The 22,078-nt window shown below is 55.2% G+C and overlaps 1 protein-coding gene across 2 annotated transcripts in view; it reads left to right on the forward strand.

The window, feature by feature from the left end:
- The window catches only part of AFDN (afadin, adherens junction formation factor), a 114,132-nt gene extending 94,105 nt beyond the window's left edge, over positions 1-20,027 (forward strand). For both annotated transcript variants that reach the window (XM_052645878.1, XM_052645879.1), the window contains exons 23-33: positions 763-828; positions 977-1,050; positions 1,423-1,541; positions 2,915-3,109; positions 3,714-3,805; positions 4,104-4,289; positions 5,469-6,377; positions 13,040-13,174; positions 15,300-15,570; positions 17,267-17,351; positions 18,134-20,027. In XM_052645878.1, the coding sequence (XP_052501838.1) occupies positions 763-828; positions 977-1,050; positions 1,423-1,541; positions 2,915-3,109; positions 3,714-3,805; positions 4,104-4,289; positions 5,469-6,377; positions 13,040-13,174; positions 15,300-15,570; positions 17,267-17,351; positions 18,134-18,287 (2,286 nt within the window). In that variant the 3' untranslated portion in view covers positions 18,288-20,027. The remainder of the gene's footprint in view (positions 1-762; positions 829-976; positions 1,051-1,422; positions 1,542-2,914; positions 3,110-3,713; positions 3,806-4,103; positions 4,290-5,468; positions 6,378-13,039; positions 13,175-15,299; positions 15,571-17,266; positions 17,352-18,133) is intronic.
- The last annotated feature ends 2,051 nt before the right edge of the window (positions 20,028-22,078 follow it).

The raw sequence follows: 22,078 nt of genomic DNA on the forward strand, positions 1-22,078 counted from the left end.
AGCAAGATTTTTCTTGTTTTAAATTTTAAACTGTGTGTACAAAAGAATAGGGCCTATCAAATGGCTCAGTGGTCAAGAATCCGCCTGCTGTGCAGAGACTTGGGTTCAATCCCTGGGTCAGGAAGATCCCCTGGAGGAAGGCATGGCAACCCACTCCAGTATTCTTGCCTGGGGAATCCCATGGACAGAGGAGCCTGGCGGGCTGCCATCCATGGGGTCACAAAGCGCTGACCAACAGCAACCGTGAAAGAGTAAGGGTGGGAGGGAGGCGGGCGGGCACTGGAGCGCAGACCCTGGGTGAGCTGTGTGTGTGCTGAAGTGGTTATTGTGCGTGTCTCAGCACAGCTCACCCGCTGGAAGAGAGCGCGTCCCTGCCATCAGGCTGGCAGGTCTTTCGCAGTCCACCAGCTGACTGGTAATCGACTGTGTTCAGGAGTGAAAGAAAAGTGAAAGTGAAGTAGCTCAGTCATGTCCGACTCTTTGCGACTCCATGGACTGTAGCCTACCAGGGTCCTCTGTCCATGAGATTTCAGGAGTAATTTTTCTTAATCTGAAAACAAAGTAGGTACATTTCCTGTGAGTTTCCTTGTATTTACCCAAGTGTTCATTCTGCTAACACACTTTCTGCATTTCTGATTTTCACGTGAAAACAAGAGCTGAGAGCTTCACTCCGGCCACCTGTGCGCGCATTTCTCTCTTCTCTCTGTGTGTTGTGTTTCTCACTGTGTTTCCAGCGTGGCATTTTTCCTCGTCTTTGTTTAGGGCGCTGGTCAAGACAAACTTGGGATTTACGTCAAGTCCGTTGTGAAAGGAGGCGCCGCAGACGTGGTGGGTATATGGTGGTTAAGGTGAAAGCCCCCAGCATGTTGCGTGTTTGTCGAAAGCCCAAGTCTGAGTGTGCTCACCGCTGGCCTCCTCCCCCCCTTCTCCCCCGCTGTCGCCCCCTCCTCACCTGCCCATGCCTTGGGGTGCTCAGGACGGGCGGCTCGCCGCAGGTGACCAGCTGCTCAGCGTGGACGGACGGAGTCTGGTGGGACTCTCTCAAGAAAGGTACCATTTGTTTGTTTAAAGATGACAGTATGCACTTCTGGTGGGTAGTTCGCATTAAATTTTGGAATTAGAAGACAAAAAACCACGCTGAAAGCTGTGCCCTTCCTCCTTCAGAGGAAAAGACCTAGCAGAGTGTGTGCTTTACTCTGAAAGGCGTCCTTGCCTCCAGCGCGTGCTGCAGTCTCTGCCAGGTCGCCTCGCTGTTCTCAAGACAGCGAGAAGAGCTGTGTGCAGAGTTGCCCTCAGAGGCAGGGCCCCTGAGACCCCGACTCAGACTAGCAGGGGCCCGTGGGGTGCAGCCCGCTCTGACCCTGGCCTGCCCTGGGGACGGGGGACCTGCCCACACTCTCACCCTGTGACCTCTCTTCCCAGGGCGGCAGAGCTGATGACAAGGACAAGCTCCGTCGTGACGCTCGAAGTAGCGAAGCAAGGAGCCATTTACCACGGCCTCGCCACCCTGCTCAACCAGCCTTCCCCTATGATGCAGAGAAGTAAGGGGGGGCGGAGGGGCCGTCTCGTCACGGGCCGCGCCTGCCTGCTGCGGGCCGGGCAGCCGGCATGACCTCTGCCAATACTCACAGACCCTTCGAAGCAGGCCCTATTGCGTTCATTGTCCTGATTCTAGAGAAGAGCGTGAGGATGAGCGCCCTTGAGCACGGAGCCCAGGATGGCAAGCGCGTGGGTTCCCAGGGCCCAGGCTAGGTGTGGCCAGCTGGCCTTCAGACACGGTGCTAATTTATTTGGTCTTCCAAGAGCCCCTCACCTCACCTGCACAGGCCTGGTGACTGTGGGGGACCCCAGTGTCCCCCATGCCAGCACTCAGGGAACTCGGTCTATCGTGAGTGGAAGAATGATTTTTCAGCTCTGACAGGCAGACGCAGGATGTGAGGTCTCCAGAGAACAAGCAGAGTTCTCTCCTGAAGGACTGTTTATAAACAGTTAGGTCCGGCTCACATGCTCTGAGACAGGACATGATTGTTACAGGGAGAGTCTACTTAAGAGGTCAGTTTTTGAATAATAATTTGCTGATAAGAATCATGGTTTTGTAGGTACATCAAAAACCTCAGAAAAAAGTCAATATAAATGTCAGGCTTTTTAAAGAATTAGTTCAGAAACCAGGGGAAAACCGTTCTGACTCCCATTATCTTAGAAATTGCTGTCTACTTTGCATTTCCTTGGCTCACCGTAGGTGATCAGGTCGGTACCCTGGGCAAGCCCAGGGCCTGGCCTTGCACGGGCCTCATCTGGCTCACTCGAGAGCCTAGGCTGCTGTGCGTGGAGACAGGCAAAAGGCACGGCCTTCATATACAGCACTATTTTCTTTTTTTTTTTCTTTTTTCATAGCATAATACTTAACGTATTGGTGTTCTGATTCCCAAGTTTATAGTCATTTAAAAGAAGCAAGCTTGATGATGAGTTAGGAATCACTGAGAGAAAGCGTTGGAGCCAAACGTCAGGGCTGTCGGGCGGCAGGATGGCAGAGCAAAGTGTAGGGAGTGAGTGACCCCAGCAGATGCGAGCAGCTCAGGAGGAGGGCACCCTGAGTGAGCGAAGAGCTGGTGCAGCTTCTGTAAGTGCAGGAGGGGTGTTTGCGCTTCAGCGAGGATGTCCCAGTGACGGTGGTCTTGTCCCCGAAGAGCTCCGAGAGCACTCTGCTCACCCGTGCTGCTTTCTCTGAAGCCCCTTCTAGAGAGTCATTAGACAGACTCTGCTCTCCTGTAAAAATACCTCATTTCTGCTGCTGAGAAACCAACTTACCTGTGGAATTTTAGATGTTGGTAAATCGCATTGCCTTTAAAACTAAACAGTATTTAAGATACAATCGAGAACAAACAATGACGTCTTGAATGTGTTTTGACTTCAGTTTCAGAGCGCCGTGGGTCAGGTAAACCCCGACCAAAGAGCGAAGGCTTTGAGCTGTACAACAACTCAACTCAGAACGGGTCCCCGGAGAGCCCGCAGACGCCCTGGGCCGAGTACAGCGAGCCCAAGAAGCTGCCGGGCGACGACCGGCTGATGAAGCACAGGGTGGACCACCGCTCCAGCCCCAATGTCGCAAGTGAGGGAGCCCTGCAGCCCTTCCCGAGGCCTGCCCCACACACGTCTGCTCACCACCAGGGGTGGGGGGGCCACTCCAGGGGCTGTCGGTCAATAAAGAATGTTCTCGCCTGCGTAGATCAGCCAACTGGGGTGTGTTTCTCCTGAGGGACGTTACAACTAACGTTCTAACAGGCGCTAAAAGATGGTTTGGGGACCTTGATTCAGGGGGTGCCTAGGCAGGTGCACTGATGCGGTCAGAGGGGGGCCGGCTCCCCGCGGGCACGGACAGTCTCTGTGCTGTGAAGGACTGGTGGCAGGAAGCAGCCGGCATAGGAGGCTGTGGTCTAGGTACCAGGTTCACAAAGCCTGACATGATGTCCCGTCTGGCCCTTTGTCAGACAGTTGGAGATGTCTGCCCGGCCCTGGTCCGCACAGGAAACTCGGGGCTCCGGTCCGGTTACTGAAGAGCCCCCACCTCCGCGCGCCCCGGGCTTTAGGTCTGTGCTCCGCTCCTCATGGCAGTGACGCCACCGACACGGGCGCTGCCCATGAACGGCTCCCGTGCCGTGATGTTGGGGGTGCTTATTTAATGCTGAACTTTCTTTCCTGTCTCCCACCAACAGATCAGCCTCCCAGTCCTGGCGGAAAGAGCGCGTATCCCCCGGGAACCGCAGCCAAGATCACGTCTGTCTCCACAGGGAACCTCTGCGCTGAGGTCTGGGCGATGAGCAGGCAGACTCGGGCTTCCCTGAGTGCCTGCGTCCTCCGGGAGAATGTCCCAGTGGTTGTGGCTCCTGAGTGTTTGGGTTTTAAGGTTTTAATATAATGGGTCAATAAGCTTTAAGTTAGTAACTCAGCACAAAAGAAAATGTTTTTATTATTCTCAGTATAGGACTGAACACTTCACATTTTTAACATTTTTAAAAACACACAGATTATATTTTAACACAGATCCCTGAAGTTAAGTCAGCCTATGGTACACACTGCTAAACGCTGCTCCCCCCCCTCCGCAGGAGCAGACGCCTCCGCCCCGCCCCGAAGCCTACCCCATCCCCACGCAGACGTCCACCAGGGAGTATTTCACCTTTCCGGCCTCCAAGTCCCAGGACCGCGTGGCGCCCCCGCAGAGCCAGTGGCTGGGTTTCGAGGAGAAGCCCCAGGTGCTGGCAGACGGAAACCACTCCAGTGCTGCCGTCCAGGTGAGAGGCAGGCCCGGGTGTCCGCTGCCTCTCTGTCCTGGGCTCTGAGGTCACCAGGGAAGGGCCCTGTCCTGACGTGTGCTGGCTTTAACACATGCTCAGTGTCGCTTAATGAACGACTGCAGTCTGTGGGGCAAGGTTCCTAGACTGTGGGAGGCAGCCTGAGAGCCGGGATGGTGTCCAGGCACGTGGCTGTTCCGCACCTAGGAAAGCAGAGAAGATCCAGGTCCTGCTGGTGGGGCTGAAGCAGCCCGCGGCTGGAGGAGGAGCAGGCAGGGCGCTGGGTGCCCGCGCCACCGGGTCAGAGGCTCTCTGCCCACCAGGGCCGGGCCTTGTGCTGTGTGCTGGGCACGTGGCAGTTTCCGGCGGACAGGCAGGGTGACCACAGGGAAGGGCTTTCCGGGCCAAACCCACGGCCTGGGGTTTTACGAAGTTAGCAGATAACTTGGATAACTGCCCATGCTTACTGGGAGTGGCCCCTGCTGCCTCCCCCCCACCCCCCCAACACACACCCAGCCCCCAAACACACCCACCCCCACTCCTGGTTTCTGCCCCAGGGAGGTGGCTGTGGCCTCCTCTGGTGGAAGTTGAGCAGGATGAGGCTGTCGGGGGTGTTTCCGTGTGTGAAAGGTGACCGTCCACCCGGAGAGATTGGGGAAAGAAGTTAAATGTTCTCTTAAAAGTAGGCACAGCCTAGGCTTGGTGACAATCACGTGCCCCACTAATTCGGAGAGACTGCCCTCCTGGGATCGCAGCAGTGGGGAGACTGTCCTGCTGGGCCTGGAAGGGGCGGGGGTGTCTGCAGTCCACTCGCTCACTTCAGGTGCTGGGGGGTGTGGGGCGGAAGTAATCGCCCCACTTGTCCTGGGATCGCAGCGGTGGGGAGACTGCAGTTGAGCTGGGTCCGGCCAGGCCTGGAAGGCAGGAACGGGGGTCTGCCGCCTCGGACTCACGGTGTCAGTCCAGCCGCTCAGTTCAGGCGCTGGCTCCTGCTGCACCCCGTCTGCCCCCGGGGGTGTGGGGCAGAGGCAGTCGCCGCCTGTCCCGGCGTGGGAGTGGCGGGATGGCCCCTGCACGGGCCTCACTGCAGTTTAGCAAACGCCCGCTTCTCCTGGGAGGAACCTTGGGGAGTCTCGGGCTGCCCGTGGCTGAGGCGTGCGCGCCCCTCTCTCCCTCCAGCGTGTGACCCGCTCCCAGGAGGAGCTTCGCGAGGACGCCTATCACCCTGAGCGGCAGTGGGCGGAGGCGGCCGCGGAGCGCAGGTCGGACGGTGGCGACGCCTGGCCTACCACCCAGGGCTCGTCACTGGGTTCCGGCGCGTCCAGCCAGGAGCACCTAGGGCCCCCCTCCAAAGCGGGCACCCCTGCCTCCACGCTCACCAAGAGCGGCCCTGGGCGCTGGAAGACCCCGGCCGCCTCCCCGCCCGTGCGGACTGACCCGGCCCTGCCGCCGCCGCCGCCCCCCGGGTCCTACGCCGGGGAGGCGGACGCAGACACGGACTCGCCCCCTCCCGCCACCGCCGCCGCCGCCCAGGTGCAGGCGGCCGCCGAGCGCAAGAAACGGGAGGAGCAGCAGCGCTGGTACGAGAAGGAGAAGGCGCGCCTGGACGAGGAGCGCGAGCGCCGGCGCCGGGAGCAGGAGCGCCGGCTGGGCCAGCTGCGCGCGCCCGCGCCGCCCCCCGCGCCCGCCCGCGCGCCCGACACGGTGATCCGCGAGCTGCAGCCGCAGCAGCAGCCGCGCACCATCGAGCGCAGGGACCTGCAGTACATCACGGTCAGCAGGGAGGAGCTGGCCCCCGGGGACAGCCTGTCCCCCGACCCCTGGAAGCGCGACGCGCGCGAGAAGCTGGAGAAGCAGCAGCAGCTGCACATCGTGGACCTGCTGAGCCGCGAGATCCAGGAGCTGCAGGGCAAGGCCGAGCGCTCGGCCGAGGAGAGCGACCGGCTGCGCAAGCTGCTGCTGGAGTGGCAGTTCCAGAAGCGGCTGCAGGAGTCCAAGCAGAAGGACGAGGACGACGAGGAGGAGGAGGACGATGACGTGGACACCGTGCTGCTCATGCAGCGCCTGGAGGCCGAGCGCAGAGCGCGGGTAACGGGCCGGGCGGGCGGGCGGGCGCGCGGGCGGGCGCCTTGCGGGAGCCGCGTCCCCGGGGACCAGGGCGAGCTGCTCCCGAGACGCGCGGTTCCTGCGGTGCGCGGGGCACTGAACCATTGCTTCAGCCCTCTCGCCAGCGCTGGTGGAGACCAGTCATTTAACAGCCAGTGGTCACCGTGATGGGGGTGGTTGCTGAAATGGCCGGAGAGTCAGTGTCTCTCTGGCTGGGTGGGCCAGACTGTTAACTGCCTGGCTCCGCTACTGGAGCAGGAAAGCCTCTGACGGCAGCACCGGGCCGCGTGCGCGCTGTGCAAACGGGCGGCCCCTGGTCTCCACCATCCGGGCTCCCCGGGGTCCCGGAGGGGCGGGGTGGGGCTGAGATCAGCCGCAGCGTCAAGTGTGTAGTCAGCCCCAGAAACAGACTCTGTGAGTGCCGCCCACTGATGAAGGGGATGCTCCTAAACCAGTGAGCATCGTTTCAGTGGCAGTGTGAAGGCACTGAGAGCTTAGGACCTTACAGTTTTCCATTTTATGAAAGTAACTTCTCTTGCCTTTGTATCACATAAAACAAGAAAGTAAAATCCATATTAGTTTAGGACACTACAGACTGTTAAAATGCCAAATCTAATATCCTGTGTTGCCCTCTCAGGAGAGCTGTTGACAGAGAAGCACTTATTGGTTAATTTGCAGCAAGTGCTAGTGAGCGTTTTGTGTTAACAAATTTTAGTGTTTTGTTTTTTTTAGTATAATGCAATATTGTGAGAAAAGACAGCAAAGGGCATGTCCTTTTTGTCTTTGGATTTTGTTTCCAATTCCCCCCCTGATGCCATCTGTACTGGAGACCTGAATCAGTGGCTGTGCTGTCAGACCCTTGAATCTTTCCAGCTCAGGATGAAATTCAGCCCTAGACCCTTGGCAGAGTGTGCCCTGAGTGGGCAGTGTGGGCCCTTAAGGCCTGGGACATTACCGCATACATTGCTTATTAGATACATGTTAGCAGACAGACATGCATATGACTTAGTCCAAAACTCAGCTGGAATCTCTCTTGAGAAACTTGTTTCATAAACAAAGGTCTAAATGTTAACTGTTACACTATGTTATTAGGTAAGTCGTCAGGAGTACACCTCCTCAAGAATGACTGCTGCCTTTGACAGAGCAGCTGTTTGATGAGTAATTACTTGGAGCATAAGACTCCTTTGAGCTGTCCCCACCTTCTGCGCAGCGCCCTGGCCCTGTCCGTAGGCGGAGAGCTGTGTGCCCGTCACGGCTGCCACGCCTGCTGCACCCAGTCAAGGGGACATGCTGCAGGCGGGCCCCGGGCTCTGCCCCACACGAGTAAAGAAGGCTTAACTCTGAGCCTAAAGCTGAGGTTCATGGTAAACAAATGGGCATGATTAAATTTATTGCTTAGCAAAAAGTTAGAAACCACGTTGTAATATTTCTACACTTACTCTTTTCTCCGAAGACTAAATTTTTATTGAAGGTCTGTCAGTTTTTCCAAGTGATTGAAACGCTGAATATTTCCAAGCCTTTTAGTATGAATCATGCTATTTAGAACGTTCTTTATGATAGTTTAGTTAAGAATGTCTGTTTATCGTTAATTATGTTAAGACTGATATCTTAGTCTCCAGGTGAGAGTGCTAAGGGAAGTTTACTTTTCCAGTTTCTGTGTGTCTAACTAATGAAGCTCGAGTATCTAACACCGTGGGGGCGCTTTCTTGTTTCTGGGCACTAGAAGTCAGTCTAGTCTTGACTTCTCTCCTGGGCTGTCCTCAAGCACCGATGAAGCATGAGAACCGCAGGCGTGCTGATGGCGGATCCAGGTCCTAACGGAGCCTGTTTTTCACACTTCATCTTTCTTTTTTTTCCTTCTCTGTTGCCTGCAGCAGACTGCTGTGCCAGCAATCTCTGTTCTAGATTTGGTATGTTCCTGTTTCTTTCCCTTGGGTACCTCTTTCCTGTCTGATCTCCTCTCCTCCTTTAGTGGTGGTGGCTTTATGTTTCCAGTAGATCTGGTCCTAGGGGCGTCTAGATCAGGACCTGTATGTAGCTCCCTCACTCTGGAAGCATGCCTCTCAGTGTGTTTAGATGTAGCTATCCTTTGCTCTTCTCTGTTAATTTTAAGTGTTACTTACTGTTTGTTTTTGGTTTTGACCTTTACCCAGTTTTAGTCCTAAAGTTCGTACTGTATATTCCTGTGTGCTCATAAACACAGAGCAAACTTCGCAGGGAGTCACGACTCATTCGTGTTACATTAGAAGTACATTTTAAGTATCATTAGAAGCTTAGTTCAGCTGGTTCTGACCTTGTTTGCCAACTAGGATGTAACTGTCTATTGGTAGAGAAAGAGGAATTTCTAGTAAACATTACTCTGTTTTCTTTAATATCACATGATTTTAACTTAGCAGCCATACCAGTTCATTGCTGAAAAACACTCCTTAAGAAAAACACAGTCACATTGTACAGTAGCCGTTGTGTGTCTCACGTCCACGCTGGGGAGACTGAGTGGGTTGTAACGGGGTCCACTGTGCTTGACGACTGGATTTCCGTCACTTATGTTCTTACCAGGGTGTCGACGCTGACTCTTAAGTAGCCTTTATTGCTGGTCAACTTTTAAATGATGCAAGGCCAGATCTAACCATCCTTTGAGAAAAATCTGAATCCAGGCTTGACTTTAATGGCCTTTCCCCCAAACAGCAGCCCTCCTTTTTTTGTTCTGTTTTGCTTTTTGAATTTAAATATCCTGGTGGCAGTGTCACTGCAAAGGGGAACCCCCTCCTCTCCTTGGTGACTAAAAGGCATGTCTTCTAAGCTTGACTTTTTCTTCCATGAGAGACAGACATAGGAAGCGTGCTTCTCTGCCTCTGTGTGTGTTAAGGTGTCTGTGGGGGGGGGAAGGGGGGGGCACCAGTCACCTCCCGTTGTTTCTCCACTTCCCATGTCCTTATCACATGCGTGTGGGCCGGGCCGACCTGGGGCCCCAAGAGAGTCCCATGTCTGTGGGGTGTGTGACCAGCTGAGTCACAGTTTGTTAGGATGGGGTGCACTGAGATTTTTGTTTCAAAGGACTAGTTCAGAGTTTTTCTTTGTTTCTTTAAAGATAATTATTTCTAGTGTTAATATTGACTGTGGGCACCAGGTTTCTTAGCCAGATTACCCTGAAGGTGTTAATGTTCTCGCTGAGTTCTTGCCCCGTCCCCAGGGGCAGAGGCGTGGCCGCCGGTTGCTATGGTGACGAGAGAAGCGGGAGGGCTGCCTTGTCTCCGGTCTCTCCATCACTCCCTCCGTCCACGCCTGCTGCCTCCAGGCCCACGGCCCACGCACCCTGCCTGCCCGCTATCCTGCGTCTCCCACCCTGGACTCCTGTGTGCACGCGCCCACCTGACCACTTTGCCCCTGTTCTGAGCTGACTTCCCCCCTCTCCACTCTACCCGGGTGCTGCCTCCAGCCACGGGAGTCTGCGTGGGGTGCGGGGAGCTCCACCTCGGGCTCTCTCCGTGGCCAGTGTCTCGGCAGCTGGAGGCTTGCCTTGGAGCTCTGGGTCCACGTATCTTCCGCTGAAGAGAAGGGGAAGGGAGCCCTGCAGGCTGAGGGTGAGCGCCCCGTGTTGCCCAGTGAGGGTCTGCCCCCCTCCCCAAGCGCCGCCCCTCGCCACCTCGAGCAGATTCCTCTGTGAAGCGAGGCAGGAGCCGCGTTTGCCAGGGTGGGTCGGAAAGTCCCGGCCTAATAATTGGCTGGTCAGGATGCTTCATCGTTATTGGGCCCCTATGAAGTTCTTTAGAGTGAACATTTTCAATGGGCAGGAGCATAAGCAGACAAGGCCCGCGGGGAGAGAGGCTTCTCACAGGTCGTGTGCCTGTAGTTGCTTTTCAGAGAACATGTCGGGAAGTAGGGGCTATTTTGACCCTGTTTTGTACTCAGATGTTTCAGTGTGATTGTCTGCCTTAATGGGATTTCTGTTGTAAATTAAAGATGTAATAGTGTATTTTTGTGGTACAAAAATATAAACAGAGAAATCTCAGCATACTATTTTTTGTAAGCCCTGAAAATACCTTTCTGGGAAATGTGGGCTGCACCGATGTTGTAAGAAGTTGGTTCAGGCTTGCATCCTGCTTTTAAATCCCAGCACGATAGTTGGTTTCAGTGACTGTGGTCTGGGCTGGGCTGACTCTCTGTAAGAATTACTGTTGGATCTGTTGAGATGTGTTTCCCCCAATACAGCTTCCTGCCAGGCTGCTTTGGTAGCAAGCGACTTCTCCATCCTTCAGGGTGAAACAGCGAGCCTGTCTTCTCTCCATTTAGCTGCAGTGTTTATGCGTGTGGTTTGTCATTGGTGCTCAGAGTCATTAACTTTCTGACTTAATTTGAGGTGTCCTCCAACTGTTGTGAAACTGAGGGAACTATACAGTTCAGTGTAGCACCTGGATCTGTTGTTCGGAGCAAATTAAGAGATTGTGTTCTCATTTATGTGTTTTGGGTTTTTAGTTTGTTGTTTACTTGTTTTTTGAGTAAAGCAGAATATTTGTGAAAAACAAAAGTTTGTTTTGAAAATAAAATACCCAAAACAGCTTACCAAATAGTGGAAAGAAACTGCCTTAGTTATAATAGCCCTGGTTCACTCGCTGCTTTAGAAATAGAAACCGGTGAACTGGGCACAGGCAGAAGGCTCCTTATAACATCAGGATTTAGAAGAGGAAGGTTTTTAAGAGAAAAATGCTTGCTTTTAGATTTAGTAGTTGTGAGAATTGAAATTATTCTGACTTCTTAAAATAATATTTCTATTTAACGTGAAAGAATTCATTCACGAGTTCAGTGTATATGGATTTTCTTGCTCGGAACTTGTTTCTAATTAGATGTAGGAAAGGTCAGACATAATGAGTTGGTTTGTATTTTGTTAGCTAACAGAAGAGTCTCTGTTGCATTCTTGCAGTTTTACCTTCTTCCATACGTTATCTTTCTGGAGATACTTAGTGTGATCAATTGCTGTTTTATTTCGGCACTCTTATTTGGGAGCTGTTTCCCATATCTGTGCTGACGATGCCCCCACTGGTGCTGCAGACGCTCTGGCGAGCTGATCCCCGCTAGGGGCTGTCTCTGCCCCTCCCTGGAGCAGGCACTTCTGCCGGCTTCCTCGTTGAAGTAGGGAGGTAGGGAGCTGTGGGTGCTAGCCCAGCCCAGGTCTGTGATGGAGAAGAAAAGTCCGCATCCTCCTGGGCTGTGCCAGCAGAAGTCGCTGTGTCCTGTGGGCGTGATGGAGAGACTCTGCTCTCTGCCAGTCACACCTGCTTTTCCAGGTCCCTTGAGGCATTTTCACCCTGTAGCGTACAGGAGGTGTGACCGGGACACTGAAGGAGCTGGAAGCCAGGGACAATACATCTTGGGACTTTGAAGTTGTCCTTAAGAATTTGAATGGAATGAAGGAGAGAGATTAAGTTTGTGTTGTTTGAAAAAGACCCTGAAAAACCAAGATTGGACGCTGTCAGGTGGTGAGTTTGAGAAGAGCAGCCATGCTTTCTGACGAGCAGTTCCCCGAAAATGGCATGCACTCGTGTGAGGTGGACTCGGGGTCCCCAGGCCCTGGAGGCACTCAGACACAGTGGGCGCTACTTGGCAGAGGTGGAGCAGGAGAGAGTGAGAATACGGTTTGTCTCAGACTTCGGGCTCAGATTCTGTAAATAAGCATTTAGGGGACACCCGAGCAGGGGAGGGATTCTTAAGGCCAGGATGGGACCCAGAGGGAGTGGATGGCCAAGGGCCCGACAGAAGGAGTGCTCGGAACCTGGTCCCCGAGACTAGGCAGGTGGCCCGCCCCGCGAGAGGCGGAGCTCCAGCTGCCGGGGGCCAGGAGTGCAGGCGTGGTTCTTGACCTTCATGGTGGCAGGTGGAATGGGGCACAGGCAGGAGGCGGTCCAGGGTCTCGGGGTTCCGGATGCCAGGGTCCGACTGCTGGCGGCCATGAGCTGGTTTGTGGGTTTGTTCTAGTGTGGGTGTCACGCCTGCTGCTGTGTGAGTGTGGGGGATGCACCTCCTCCTCTGAGGTGGTTCTGGGGGGCGGGGACAGCTGTGCGACGGCTGCGTGGCCTCGCCTGCTGTCTGTGCTCAGCTCTGCGCGTGTCGTGTGTGCGCGGTGTCTGCCGCCTGGGCGTGTGTTGTGTGTGTGCGTCATGTACGCGTGTGTCTGTCGGCCGGGCATGTGTTGTGTGTGTGCTGTGTGTGTCGTGTGCGCTGTGTGTGTCGTGTCAGGGCCGTGCTGTGTCGAGTGTCGTGTGTTGTGTGTTCGTGTCAAGTGTGTGCGCGCGTGTGTCGGCCGTTCTAGTGTCGTGTGCAAATGCACACACGTCTGTCGTGAACGTGTGTGTCAGCCATGCGCATGTGTCGTGCGTCCTTTGGCCGCGCGCGTGCATGTGTCTGAGGGCCGTGCGCGTCTGTCGGCCGTGTACGTGTGTCTCAGCCGTGCGCGTGTTGTGTGCGCATATTCGTCAGTCGCGCATGTGTGCCGTGTGCGTGTGTTGCGTCTCGGCCATGCGTGCCCGGCCATGCGCGTGCACATGCGTCGAGGCTGCGTGCGCGCGCGTGTCTGTCGGCCGTGTGTGTGTCCGCCGGCCGCGCAGCGCGTTCCCGGGCCGGGGCGCGGGCTGACGGGCCCCTGTCGTCAGTTGCAGGACGAGGAGCGACGGCGGCAGCAGCAGTTGGAGGAGATGCGGACGCGGGAGGCGGAGGAGCGCGCGCGGCAGGAGGAGCAGCGGCGCCGGCAGGAAGACGAGCGGGTCAGGCGCGAGGCCGAAGACAAGGTCCTGGTCCTCTGAGGGCTGCGGCCCGAGCACGGGCGGGGCAGGGCGGGGGCAGGGCCGCACCCGCGCCGGCCTCCCGCCCGGCCTGTGGACCGGCCCCCACCGCCGTCCTAGGGGCTCGTCCCTCGGGCCTGCGGACCGTGGGGCCTGTGCAGCTGTGCTGGGTGGCATCCGGCTGGTCGCTGGGAAGTGGTCGCGTTGGGGTCGGGCCTGGGGAAGGACAGAAGCCTAGGAGGACAAACAGGATTTCGAGTCGATTCTTTATGAAAGTGACCTGATTCTGGTCAGTGGCCTACAGAAAACGCAGCACCAGGGGTTTCCGTTCCACTTAGTGTGTTCACGGGCAGATAGTCGCGTTGTTATCTGTCTCCAAGGGTCAGAGAACCCTTTTAATCGGTCTTTTAACGTGACTGCACTTGATGTAATCTGAGCAGGGAGTGCAGAACCCCGCCTCTGGGCGTGCTGCCAGCCCTGGGCTCGCTGCTGGACCTCAGGATCCAGGGACAGGGTACTAGCGGTGCTGCCGTCCACATCCGTGCAGGCGGGAGCGCCTGGCCGCAGGGAGCCACGTGGGCTCCGGGGGTGACGAGCAGGGTGGGTCTGTGGTGCGCGCCTGTGCGGCCCCTCCACCTCCCTGACCCCGAGTGCTTGGTAGGGGCCGGGCAGTCGTGAGGTGCCCAGAGCATCTGGGCTTCGGGGAAGACCCCGTGGGCTTCAGTGAGCCCTCGGAGGAGGTGGACCTCCACAGTCTGAACCCCCAGCCCCGGGTCTGCGGTGCCCACTTCCCCTGCGCCTCCGGCCACCTGGAAGCAGCACTGTGGGGAGACTGCTGGGCCTGTCTCCAGATGAGGGAACTCTCCGTCATTGGGGTTTTTTTGCAGCGTGCGTTCTCACAGCGTGTGGTTATGTCAGATGCACTTGGGTTTGGGTACCTGCTTCCATGACTCAGTGCTCCACGCAGAAAGAAGCCAGAGAAGCTGTTTTTATGTAGAATGTCCAAAATGGGTGGGCTGGCTCTGTCACGGGAGGACCACGCACCTGTCCGGCAGAACGACGTCATGTGGCTGTGTCTGTTCTTAACATAACTGAAGCATGAGCTGTGGTCTCTCCCTGAAATGTCACCACCCGAGTGGTGTTCCTGGAGCGCTAGGCCTCCCTACGGCTCTGCTCAGAGTCCGCGGAGCTCGTTCAGATTGGATCTCCTCTGTAAGGGAACGCTCATTCTGTGTGGAGATACAGTGAAATGCTTTTCCTTTCGGATGGCTCAGCGTAGGGTGAAAAGTGGTCAGGGCTGCGCTGAGGCTGGCATGTGTGCGGTGCGTTCCCCCGCCCCGGGAAGGCAGAGCTCTGACTGTGTGGGGCGGGGGGTGAGCCAAAGCGCACACAGGGACGCGGGGACTGGAAGCGCTGCCCCGGGTGCGTGCGCGCACTTGAAGTGCAGCCCGAGCCCACCTCAGCGTAAGGCAGGTCGTCTTGTTTGGTCTTTCCGCTCCTTTCTTCACTTTTATTCCTGGGTTCTGAAACCGCTGTCAATCTTTAACAAAGCTGCTGTTACCTTTTTCAATGTTAACGCTGTCAGCTGTAGTTCGCGCACCTAGATGTATGTCAGAAGAAATGTACAGTATGTGTCAAAATACACTGGACTGTCCGCTGCTGTTGCTGTTGTGCCTGGCTCTCCGATTTCCTGTCTGGCAGGGAGACGCAAACTAAGGGCTGGGGGACGCGTGTTCGCTGGTGCTCACCTTGGCAAGAGACAGTGTGGGTTTCCTATTATTTTCCATTCCCTTTGGTCACTGGAAACGAGCCAGGCGACTTAGGCCTGCCCTTCTTCCGCGCACCCCGGGGCGGGGCGGGGGCTGGCCCTCCGCAGGTGCGCCAGTCAGAGCCTAGTTACTGTTCGGTGGTATCTTTAAACTCAGGAGCAACAGGTAAGTGGAAATCCCACTGAAAGAAGAGGCGCCCAGGGTTCATTCCTGCTTCCGCCTGCTTCTGTGTCAGCGGCTCCGTGTCCAGGCCCAGCTCTCCGCTGCCGTGGCAGTTGCGGGCGCTTGGGGGGACCCTGGGGCGGACCCCCCCACCCCCCACCCCGCTGCCCGCTGACCCGCCCTCTGTCTCCCGGCCACAGAGGCGGCAGGAGGATGGCTACTACAGCCGCCTGGAGGCCGAGCGGCGCCGACAGCACGAGGAGGCCGAGCGCCGGCTGCTAGAGCCCGAGGAGCCGGGCCTGGGCCGCCCGCCGCTCCCGCGCGGCTACGAGCCCACCGGCCCGCCGCCGCCGCCGCCGCCCCAGCGCACTGCCTCCTACCTGCAGACGCAGGCCTTCTCCCCGGACGCCCTCTACACCGCCAAGTTCGTGGCCTACAACGAGGAGGAGGACGAGGACGACGAGCCGGCAGGTCAGGACAGGCCCTCCGGGCCGAGGGCGCGCCCGGTCTCCGACGGCATCTTCCTCGCCGGCCCTTTCCGGCCACCCCCGCCCGGCGCCAGCAGGACCGGGCCCAGGGCCAGCCCGCCCCTGCCCCCTCCCTCCAAACCTGGCCCCGCCCGGCCCGGCCACTCCAGAGGTAAAGCCAGGGCGCCCCAGTCCCACACCGCCCGACCGCGGGCGCCCTCCCTCAGCACGGCCCCTCTGATCAGCACTGGCTTTGGAATCCGGTTCCGATCTCGGCGTGGGGGGTGATCTGCTCCACCTGCGGCCCTCCTTCTGTGCTCCTCCAACTCCCGTTTCTCCGCTCTGTGGGTGGCACTCAGCCCAGACTGTCTGATACTCTGATCAAAAATTCTGAAAATTTTCAACAATTGATTTTTACTAGTGGGAACAAGCAAGTATTCCTCAATCAAAACTCAAAGATGAAACACAACGTCTTTAAGGCAAATTGAAGAAAAAACATAGAATTAAAATGGAAAGTTTTTCACTCTGCCGATAATTTATCTAAAGGTCTAGAATGGGTTACTTTAAATTAGAGAGGTCTTTCTGTTTCATCTTTGAGTTTTGGCAGAGGACCACTCCTGTGCCCTGGTTGTGGGTACCCCGGCTGACTCACAAGCAAGACGCAGTGCCAGGAGGGGTGCTGGGAGTGGCCAGGCTCCTCGGACGCACCCCACACGGCCGTGGAAAAGACACCTCTTTATAAGGGAGCAAAGGCATAGGCTCATCGCTGCAGCCTGTGGAGAAGGGTCCTTTTAGCCCTGACGTGCTGCGGCCGCTCCCCAGCCTGCTGAGTCCAGTGTGCAGCACCGTCAGTGTTTGCTGAGTATTTCGAGCATTTATTACGCTAACCTAGGTTATAGTCTTTGAAGTGTGAAGTTTTCTTGCTGACATTGCAATTAACAGAAGCACACTAGCACTGATGGACTGTCTTGTGATTCTGGCCGTCTTACCATTAGTGGCGCTTTCACTTTATGTTTGGGTGATTTAAGGCTTTTACGGGCATCATCTTTCCGATCTTGGGCAGCACTCCTCAGTGAGTTGGCAGGTGGCATTGCTCACCCACAGTTACCGGCCAGCTGGCCCACAGTGCGGGGCCCCAGGCCAGGCGTCTGACAGCCCACTGTGCTGCCTGGGGCCTCCTTTTTGGCCAGTGATCTTGTGTCTGGGGCAGTAGTATCAGACCTTAGGAAGTTTTAGGACCTCTTCTTTTTTCCACCCCCCCAAGTGTTTTAAGATTATAGCCATTTATTTTGTGGGGAAAATTCAGTAACTGCTCTGAAAAGGAACATTTGCTCCCTGTGATCCACTGAGAAAGCTCTTAGTGTCAGCGTGTCTGAAAAATTTTGCCATCTGTGGATTTTTATTGTGAATTTGTGTCAGTTACACATTTTACCTGATTTGAACTTTCTGGTTATTACTCCCTTAGACTTATGTTTCCCCTAATAGTAAGGCCGCGGGCCAGGTTCCCGGCACCTGCAAGGGCCGTGAGGGGGTGCTCAGGCCACCCAGGGATGTGACTGAGCGTCTGCCACTGACTCCAAGAGCCTCTCGCGGCTTCTTTGTCAGGACTTAGGAGGCCCTGAGCACTGCATCTTCACCGTGAGTCTGGTTCTGAAATAGCACCGGTACTTTAACCGTGACTTTTTGTTTTTACGGAAAAGGAACGAACTCTTACGTGGGACCTGCTGGAACAGTTTTTGGAGCCCATGATGTTTATCGGGACCCGAGAGAGAGACCGCCTAAGAGGTACTCACTGAAGCTGTGCTGTGCGGCTGTCTCACTGTCACTGAGGGCGCTTTTTCTTTCTCATGAAAGGCAGTGAGGCTGGACTCAAATTTCGAAGACTCGGTTGTCAGCTCAGGCATTTCTTGCTGTGCAGAGTTGTGTGAGCTCAGAGGCTTTGTTTACTTGCTGTTGCTGATATGGTTCTGCCTCAGACGGTGTGCGGGCCCCAGGGTTTCTGGTGGGGACTGTGGAAGGAGCTGGACGCGCCGCCGTCTGCATCCACCACAGAGGAGCAGGACACCCAGGGTAAAGCCCCGGTGTCCTGCTGGACCACGCAAGGTCGCCCCCCGCAGTTCAGCAGCCGTCCTCAACTAGGTGTAGTCAAGCTGTACTGATGCCCAAAGCGCTCTTACCTATCTGTAATATCTCAGGGTAACTTGTTCTCACAGCCCGTTAGTGTGTTGATAGAGGCTTCTCGGGTGCAGGTAGGGCTCATCACAGTGCTGGCTTTTAAAGCTGTGCCTCTTCAGTTAAACTTAGTTGCTAAGGATTGTCTGCTTGCTAACACTGAGGTTTCTAGCTTCTTGAGAGTTGGGTGTGACTGGAGAAAGTGGACATTAATTAAGGAGAACGCTGTGCCCTCTCCCACGTGGGTGTGACTACACCCCAGCAGGGTTATGACTGAATGAAACACGAGCCTCTCCCCTAGAAAGTTTTACCTAACCGCCTTCACGTGAGCCGAGCTACCTGCTGACAGGTCGTTTCCACTCCGAAAAGTAACCCTGTGCCTCCTCCTCCTGCAGCCAGGAAGCAGATGTCCCCGGGGGGCCCGGAGCCCCTGAAAACCTGACGTTCAGGGAGCGCCAGCGCCTTTTCTCCCAAGGCCACGACGTCTCCAATAAAGTCAAGGCCTCTCGCAAGTTAACAGAGCTGGAGAACGAGCTGAACACCAAGTGAGGTGGCCCTGTGCCCAGCCTGGCCCCTCGGGGTACTCGTGACGGCGCCGCCTGAGGACCCAGGTCCCAGGGATCCTGCTTCTGGAAGGCTTGGCATGTGGAAGAGTTCCATCGCTAAGAAATTCCGCTTTACTTTACCAAGAGGTTGTCATTCTACAGTCTCTAGACATTGTCTTCTTAATGACCTGACTCCCAGGAAGGTAGCTTTCTGGTCAGTCTCTTTAGGGTCTGGGTTTGGAAAGGGGCAGAAGAAGACCCTGAGCTGTGTCTTCGCCCCCGTCTCCCCCCAAGGAGCGCAAGGAAGTCCTGTTTCTGTTCTTTTCCTAAACCTTGCTGTTCACTAATCAGAGCAGCTTGAGCTCTGCAGGCTGCCATTTGCACTACTTAGCAGCAGCTGCAGCTGCAGGAGGGTCAGCGTGCCCTCTGGGGAGACCGCGTGGACGTGTGCATGCCAAGGAGCGCCGGCCAGCCGTGCCCGCTGCCGGGAGGCAGGCGGGCCTGGGCGTGACCACTGCGGCGCTGTCCCCACTGGCAGCCCTCCAAATCAGCTCTAGGGTTTGATTGAAACGAGTTTCTCCAAGAAGACAATTTTGAGGATTTAAGCTTAGGAAATTTTATTTTTATAAATACCAGATGATTTTTATGCCAATAAGTCATTAGTGATTTTGAAGATGGCGCTTAAGTTAGAAAGTTAGCTAAATGTTTCAGCTCTTCTAAGGGAAGCTGTAATGGAGGATATCTGCTAAACAGTGTTGACATGAATAGGAACAAAAAGACTTAAGAAGAATGAGAGGGTGGTAGGTGCACAGCCGTTGCTCAGAAATCTAAGCTCAGAAAAAGAGCTGGATTTATACCAATCTGCTGTCAGGGAAGGAAGGGCCCATTGCGCATGGCATCTGTAACTGAAATGCTGCAAGAGACTCGTGGCAGTTCAGGCTATTTTTTTACATCCGAATAGAGTTATTTAATTTTCACGTATTGAATTATTAGTTACCACTGTCACTTCTTCAGCTGTGAATATGTGGCTGGTGTTGGGGAGACGGACCTCACTTTGTTTTATATTATGTGATGTTAAAACAGTCAATGATTTTGTGATCATGAGCAGATTTTCTATTTGACAAGCCCTGCTGCGGCTCTAGGTGACTTGACCGTATTGTTCTCTTAACAATAGGTGTGTTAGGAAGATACGCACACTTTCCAGAAGTGGGGGGCTGTCTGCCTTAGAAATCACTTTCCTCAGAGCTGTAAGATAAATCATTACAACGCGAGTGTAAATATTTTCTGCGTCTGCCAGGGTTCGTATCTGGAAGTGCGCTTCTCTCATTTCCCTCGTTAAGTAAGAGAGCAAGTGGTTCTAAGTGTTATGAAGGATCTGCATGCTTGCGCCTCCCGACGTCTCGGAACACTGGCCGCCTTAAGGGGACCGGACCCACAGCCTCTTTAAAGAGAAAGGTGCAGGTGAACTGGTATCCTGTTAATATATAGAAAAACAACAGACACACATGAGTACATGCAAGTACATGTAAATATTTACATGCAGGGATACTTCTGTGTGTGACTGTAAGCCCCTTCCCGTGGATTTGGCCGTCTCGGACGATTAGGTCAAATGTGAATATGTGTAAAGTGCTTTTCATGACTGTGCGTTACTATGGAGACGACATCAGACCTGCTGTAGTTTTCCATTTCTACTGTATTTCATTTGCAGCCTATTTTTAATAAACTTTGTATGTATTTAAGGGTATTCGCTATTAACCGTGTTCACAGACTTATTGGCAACAGAACCCCCCTTTCCGCTTTCCCCCTCCCGTCCATGCATCAGCCCCCCGAGCATCACTGCTGTGACAGGCAGTGTCCCCAGATCCTGGGGACATCCCCTCTCCTGATCACACAGACACACAAGCGAAGGGTTTGAGTCCCTTTGGCTGCTGCTCGGGCACTCAGCCTCCAGGTGTCAGGCGCCCTGTCCTCTGTGACTAGGGTGCCCGTGTGACGTGCTTGAGGGCAGGGAGCCCCGTCCCTGCACCAAGGGGACACGTTTGGGTGCCTGTGTGTCCAGCTGGGGGTGGAGTGGGCCGGCAAGCAGGTGCCCCCACAGCCATTCACCTTCACGGCCTCTGAGTGGGGCCGTTGGATTTCAAGACAGACTTTCATGAAGGGGTGGGGATCTCAGGTGGTAGAAACTGGTGATCGCGCAGAGCCGGCTGTTAGCACGCGAGCTCTAAGCGTCCGTGTTCGGTGCGCTGTAAAGCCCAGAGAGGAGGACAGGGACTTCGGGGTCGCGTCTGTATCGGTTTCGTCTCATCCTGGGCCACCCGGCTCTGTTGCTTTCGTGGCGGGAATGGCTGCCCGTGGGGTCTGTGCTGGGCAGCCATGGGGAAGGGGGCTCCTCCCGGCTTTGTGCGTGGAAGGCTGGTCTCGGGGTTTACACATTTAAGAAAATGCTTTGCCCCAGCAAAGCTGAGGTGGCGTGACTTGCAGGAGGGAACTAGGTTCAAAAAACGAGCAGTTTCCATGCCTGTATTCATGTAGCTCATCTAAAGCCACGCAAGAGAGACGTGCCTAGTCGCTCAGCCGTGTCCAGCTCTCTGCAACCCCGTGGACTGCAGCCCGACAGGCTCCTCTGTCCACGGGGATTCTCCAGGCAGGAACACTGGAGTGGGTTGCCATACCCTCTTCCAGGGGATCTTCCCGACCCAGGAATTGAACCACGGTCTTCTACATTGCGGGTGGATTCTTTTACCTGCTGAGCTACCCAGGAACATACCTGACTTGAAATTGGGATATGAAAGCCAACTCCCTGCACAGTTTATTCAACAGATACACCTTATGAATGCCTAGTCTGTGAGACCTGACCACCAGATACTCCAAAGCAGAGTGGGAGGCAGATGCGCGGTTCATTACGTAAACCTGGTAACTGGATCTGGGTAAAGAGGACGTCCCGGCGCTGGGCAGGTTCACTACAAGGACCAGCTGCAGTCATGGAGACACAGACTTAAGAAAACCGTCCTCCCTCTGGGAGAAAAGACCGCCACAGGCAGAGGAGAGCAGAGGCAGGGCTGCTGCCCTCTGAGCAGTGGGTCAGGGCGCCCCAACCCCGGTGGGGAGCTCGGGGCTCAGGGGGGACACAGCTTCCTCTGGCTCTGGCCCCCACAGGAGAGGGGAGAGGGGGCAGTGTCTGCCAGGGGTTTGCCCGCATACCTGGCGTTTCCCCGCAGCAGGTCCCCCGCGTGAACAACCAGCTGGACCACGGGCTGGTGATGGAGATGGGGTGCAACCGAGGTCCGGGGGACGGGGCGCCACTGACAGTGAAAGTGGGGCCCACAGGGTCTCCAGCAGGTTAGGCCTTTGTTTTCCTGCTCTTGAAGAGCTTGTGTCTTATTCTTTATTGAGAATACAGGTAAAAACGGCCTAAATCTAAAATGGTAACAATGGTTCTGGTGTTGGATTTTTATTTTATGTTTTAATTAATGAGTTTAATTTTATATTGGAGTATAGTTGACGATACCACTTTAATAGCAGAAAGCGAAGAGGAACTAAGAGAGCCTCTTGATGAGAGTGAGAGAGGTGAGTGAAACATTCAGCTTAAAACTCAGTATTAAACTAAGATCATGGCGTCCAGTCCCATCACTTCATGGCAAATAGATGGGGAAACAATGGGAACAGTGACAGATTTCTTCCTGGGCTCCAAAATTCGTGTGGGTAGTGACTGCAGCCGTGAAAGTACAAGAGGCTTCTTGGCAGGAAAGCGATGACAAACCTAGTATTGAAAATAGCAGAGACATCACTTTCCCA

This window comes from Budorcas taxicolor, chromosome 9 (assembly GCF_023091745.1).
Source record: "Budorcas taxicolor isolate Tak-1 chromosome 9, Takin1.1, whole genome shotgun sequence".
In the NCBI taxonomy this organism is placed as follows: domain Eukaryota; kingdom Metazoa; phylum Chordata; class Mammalia; order Artiodactyla; family Bovidae; genus Budorcas; species Budorcas taxicolor.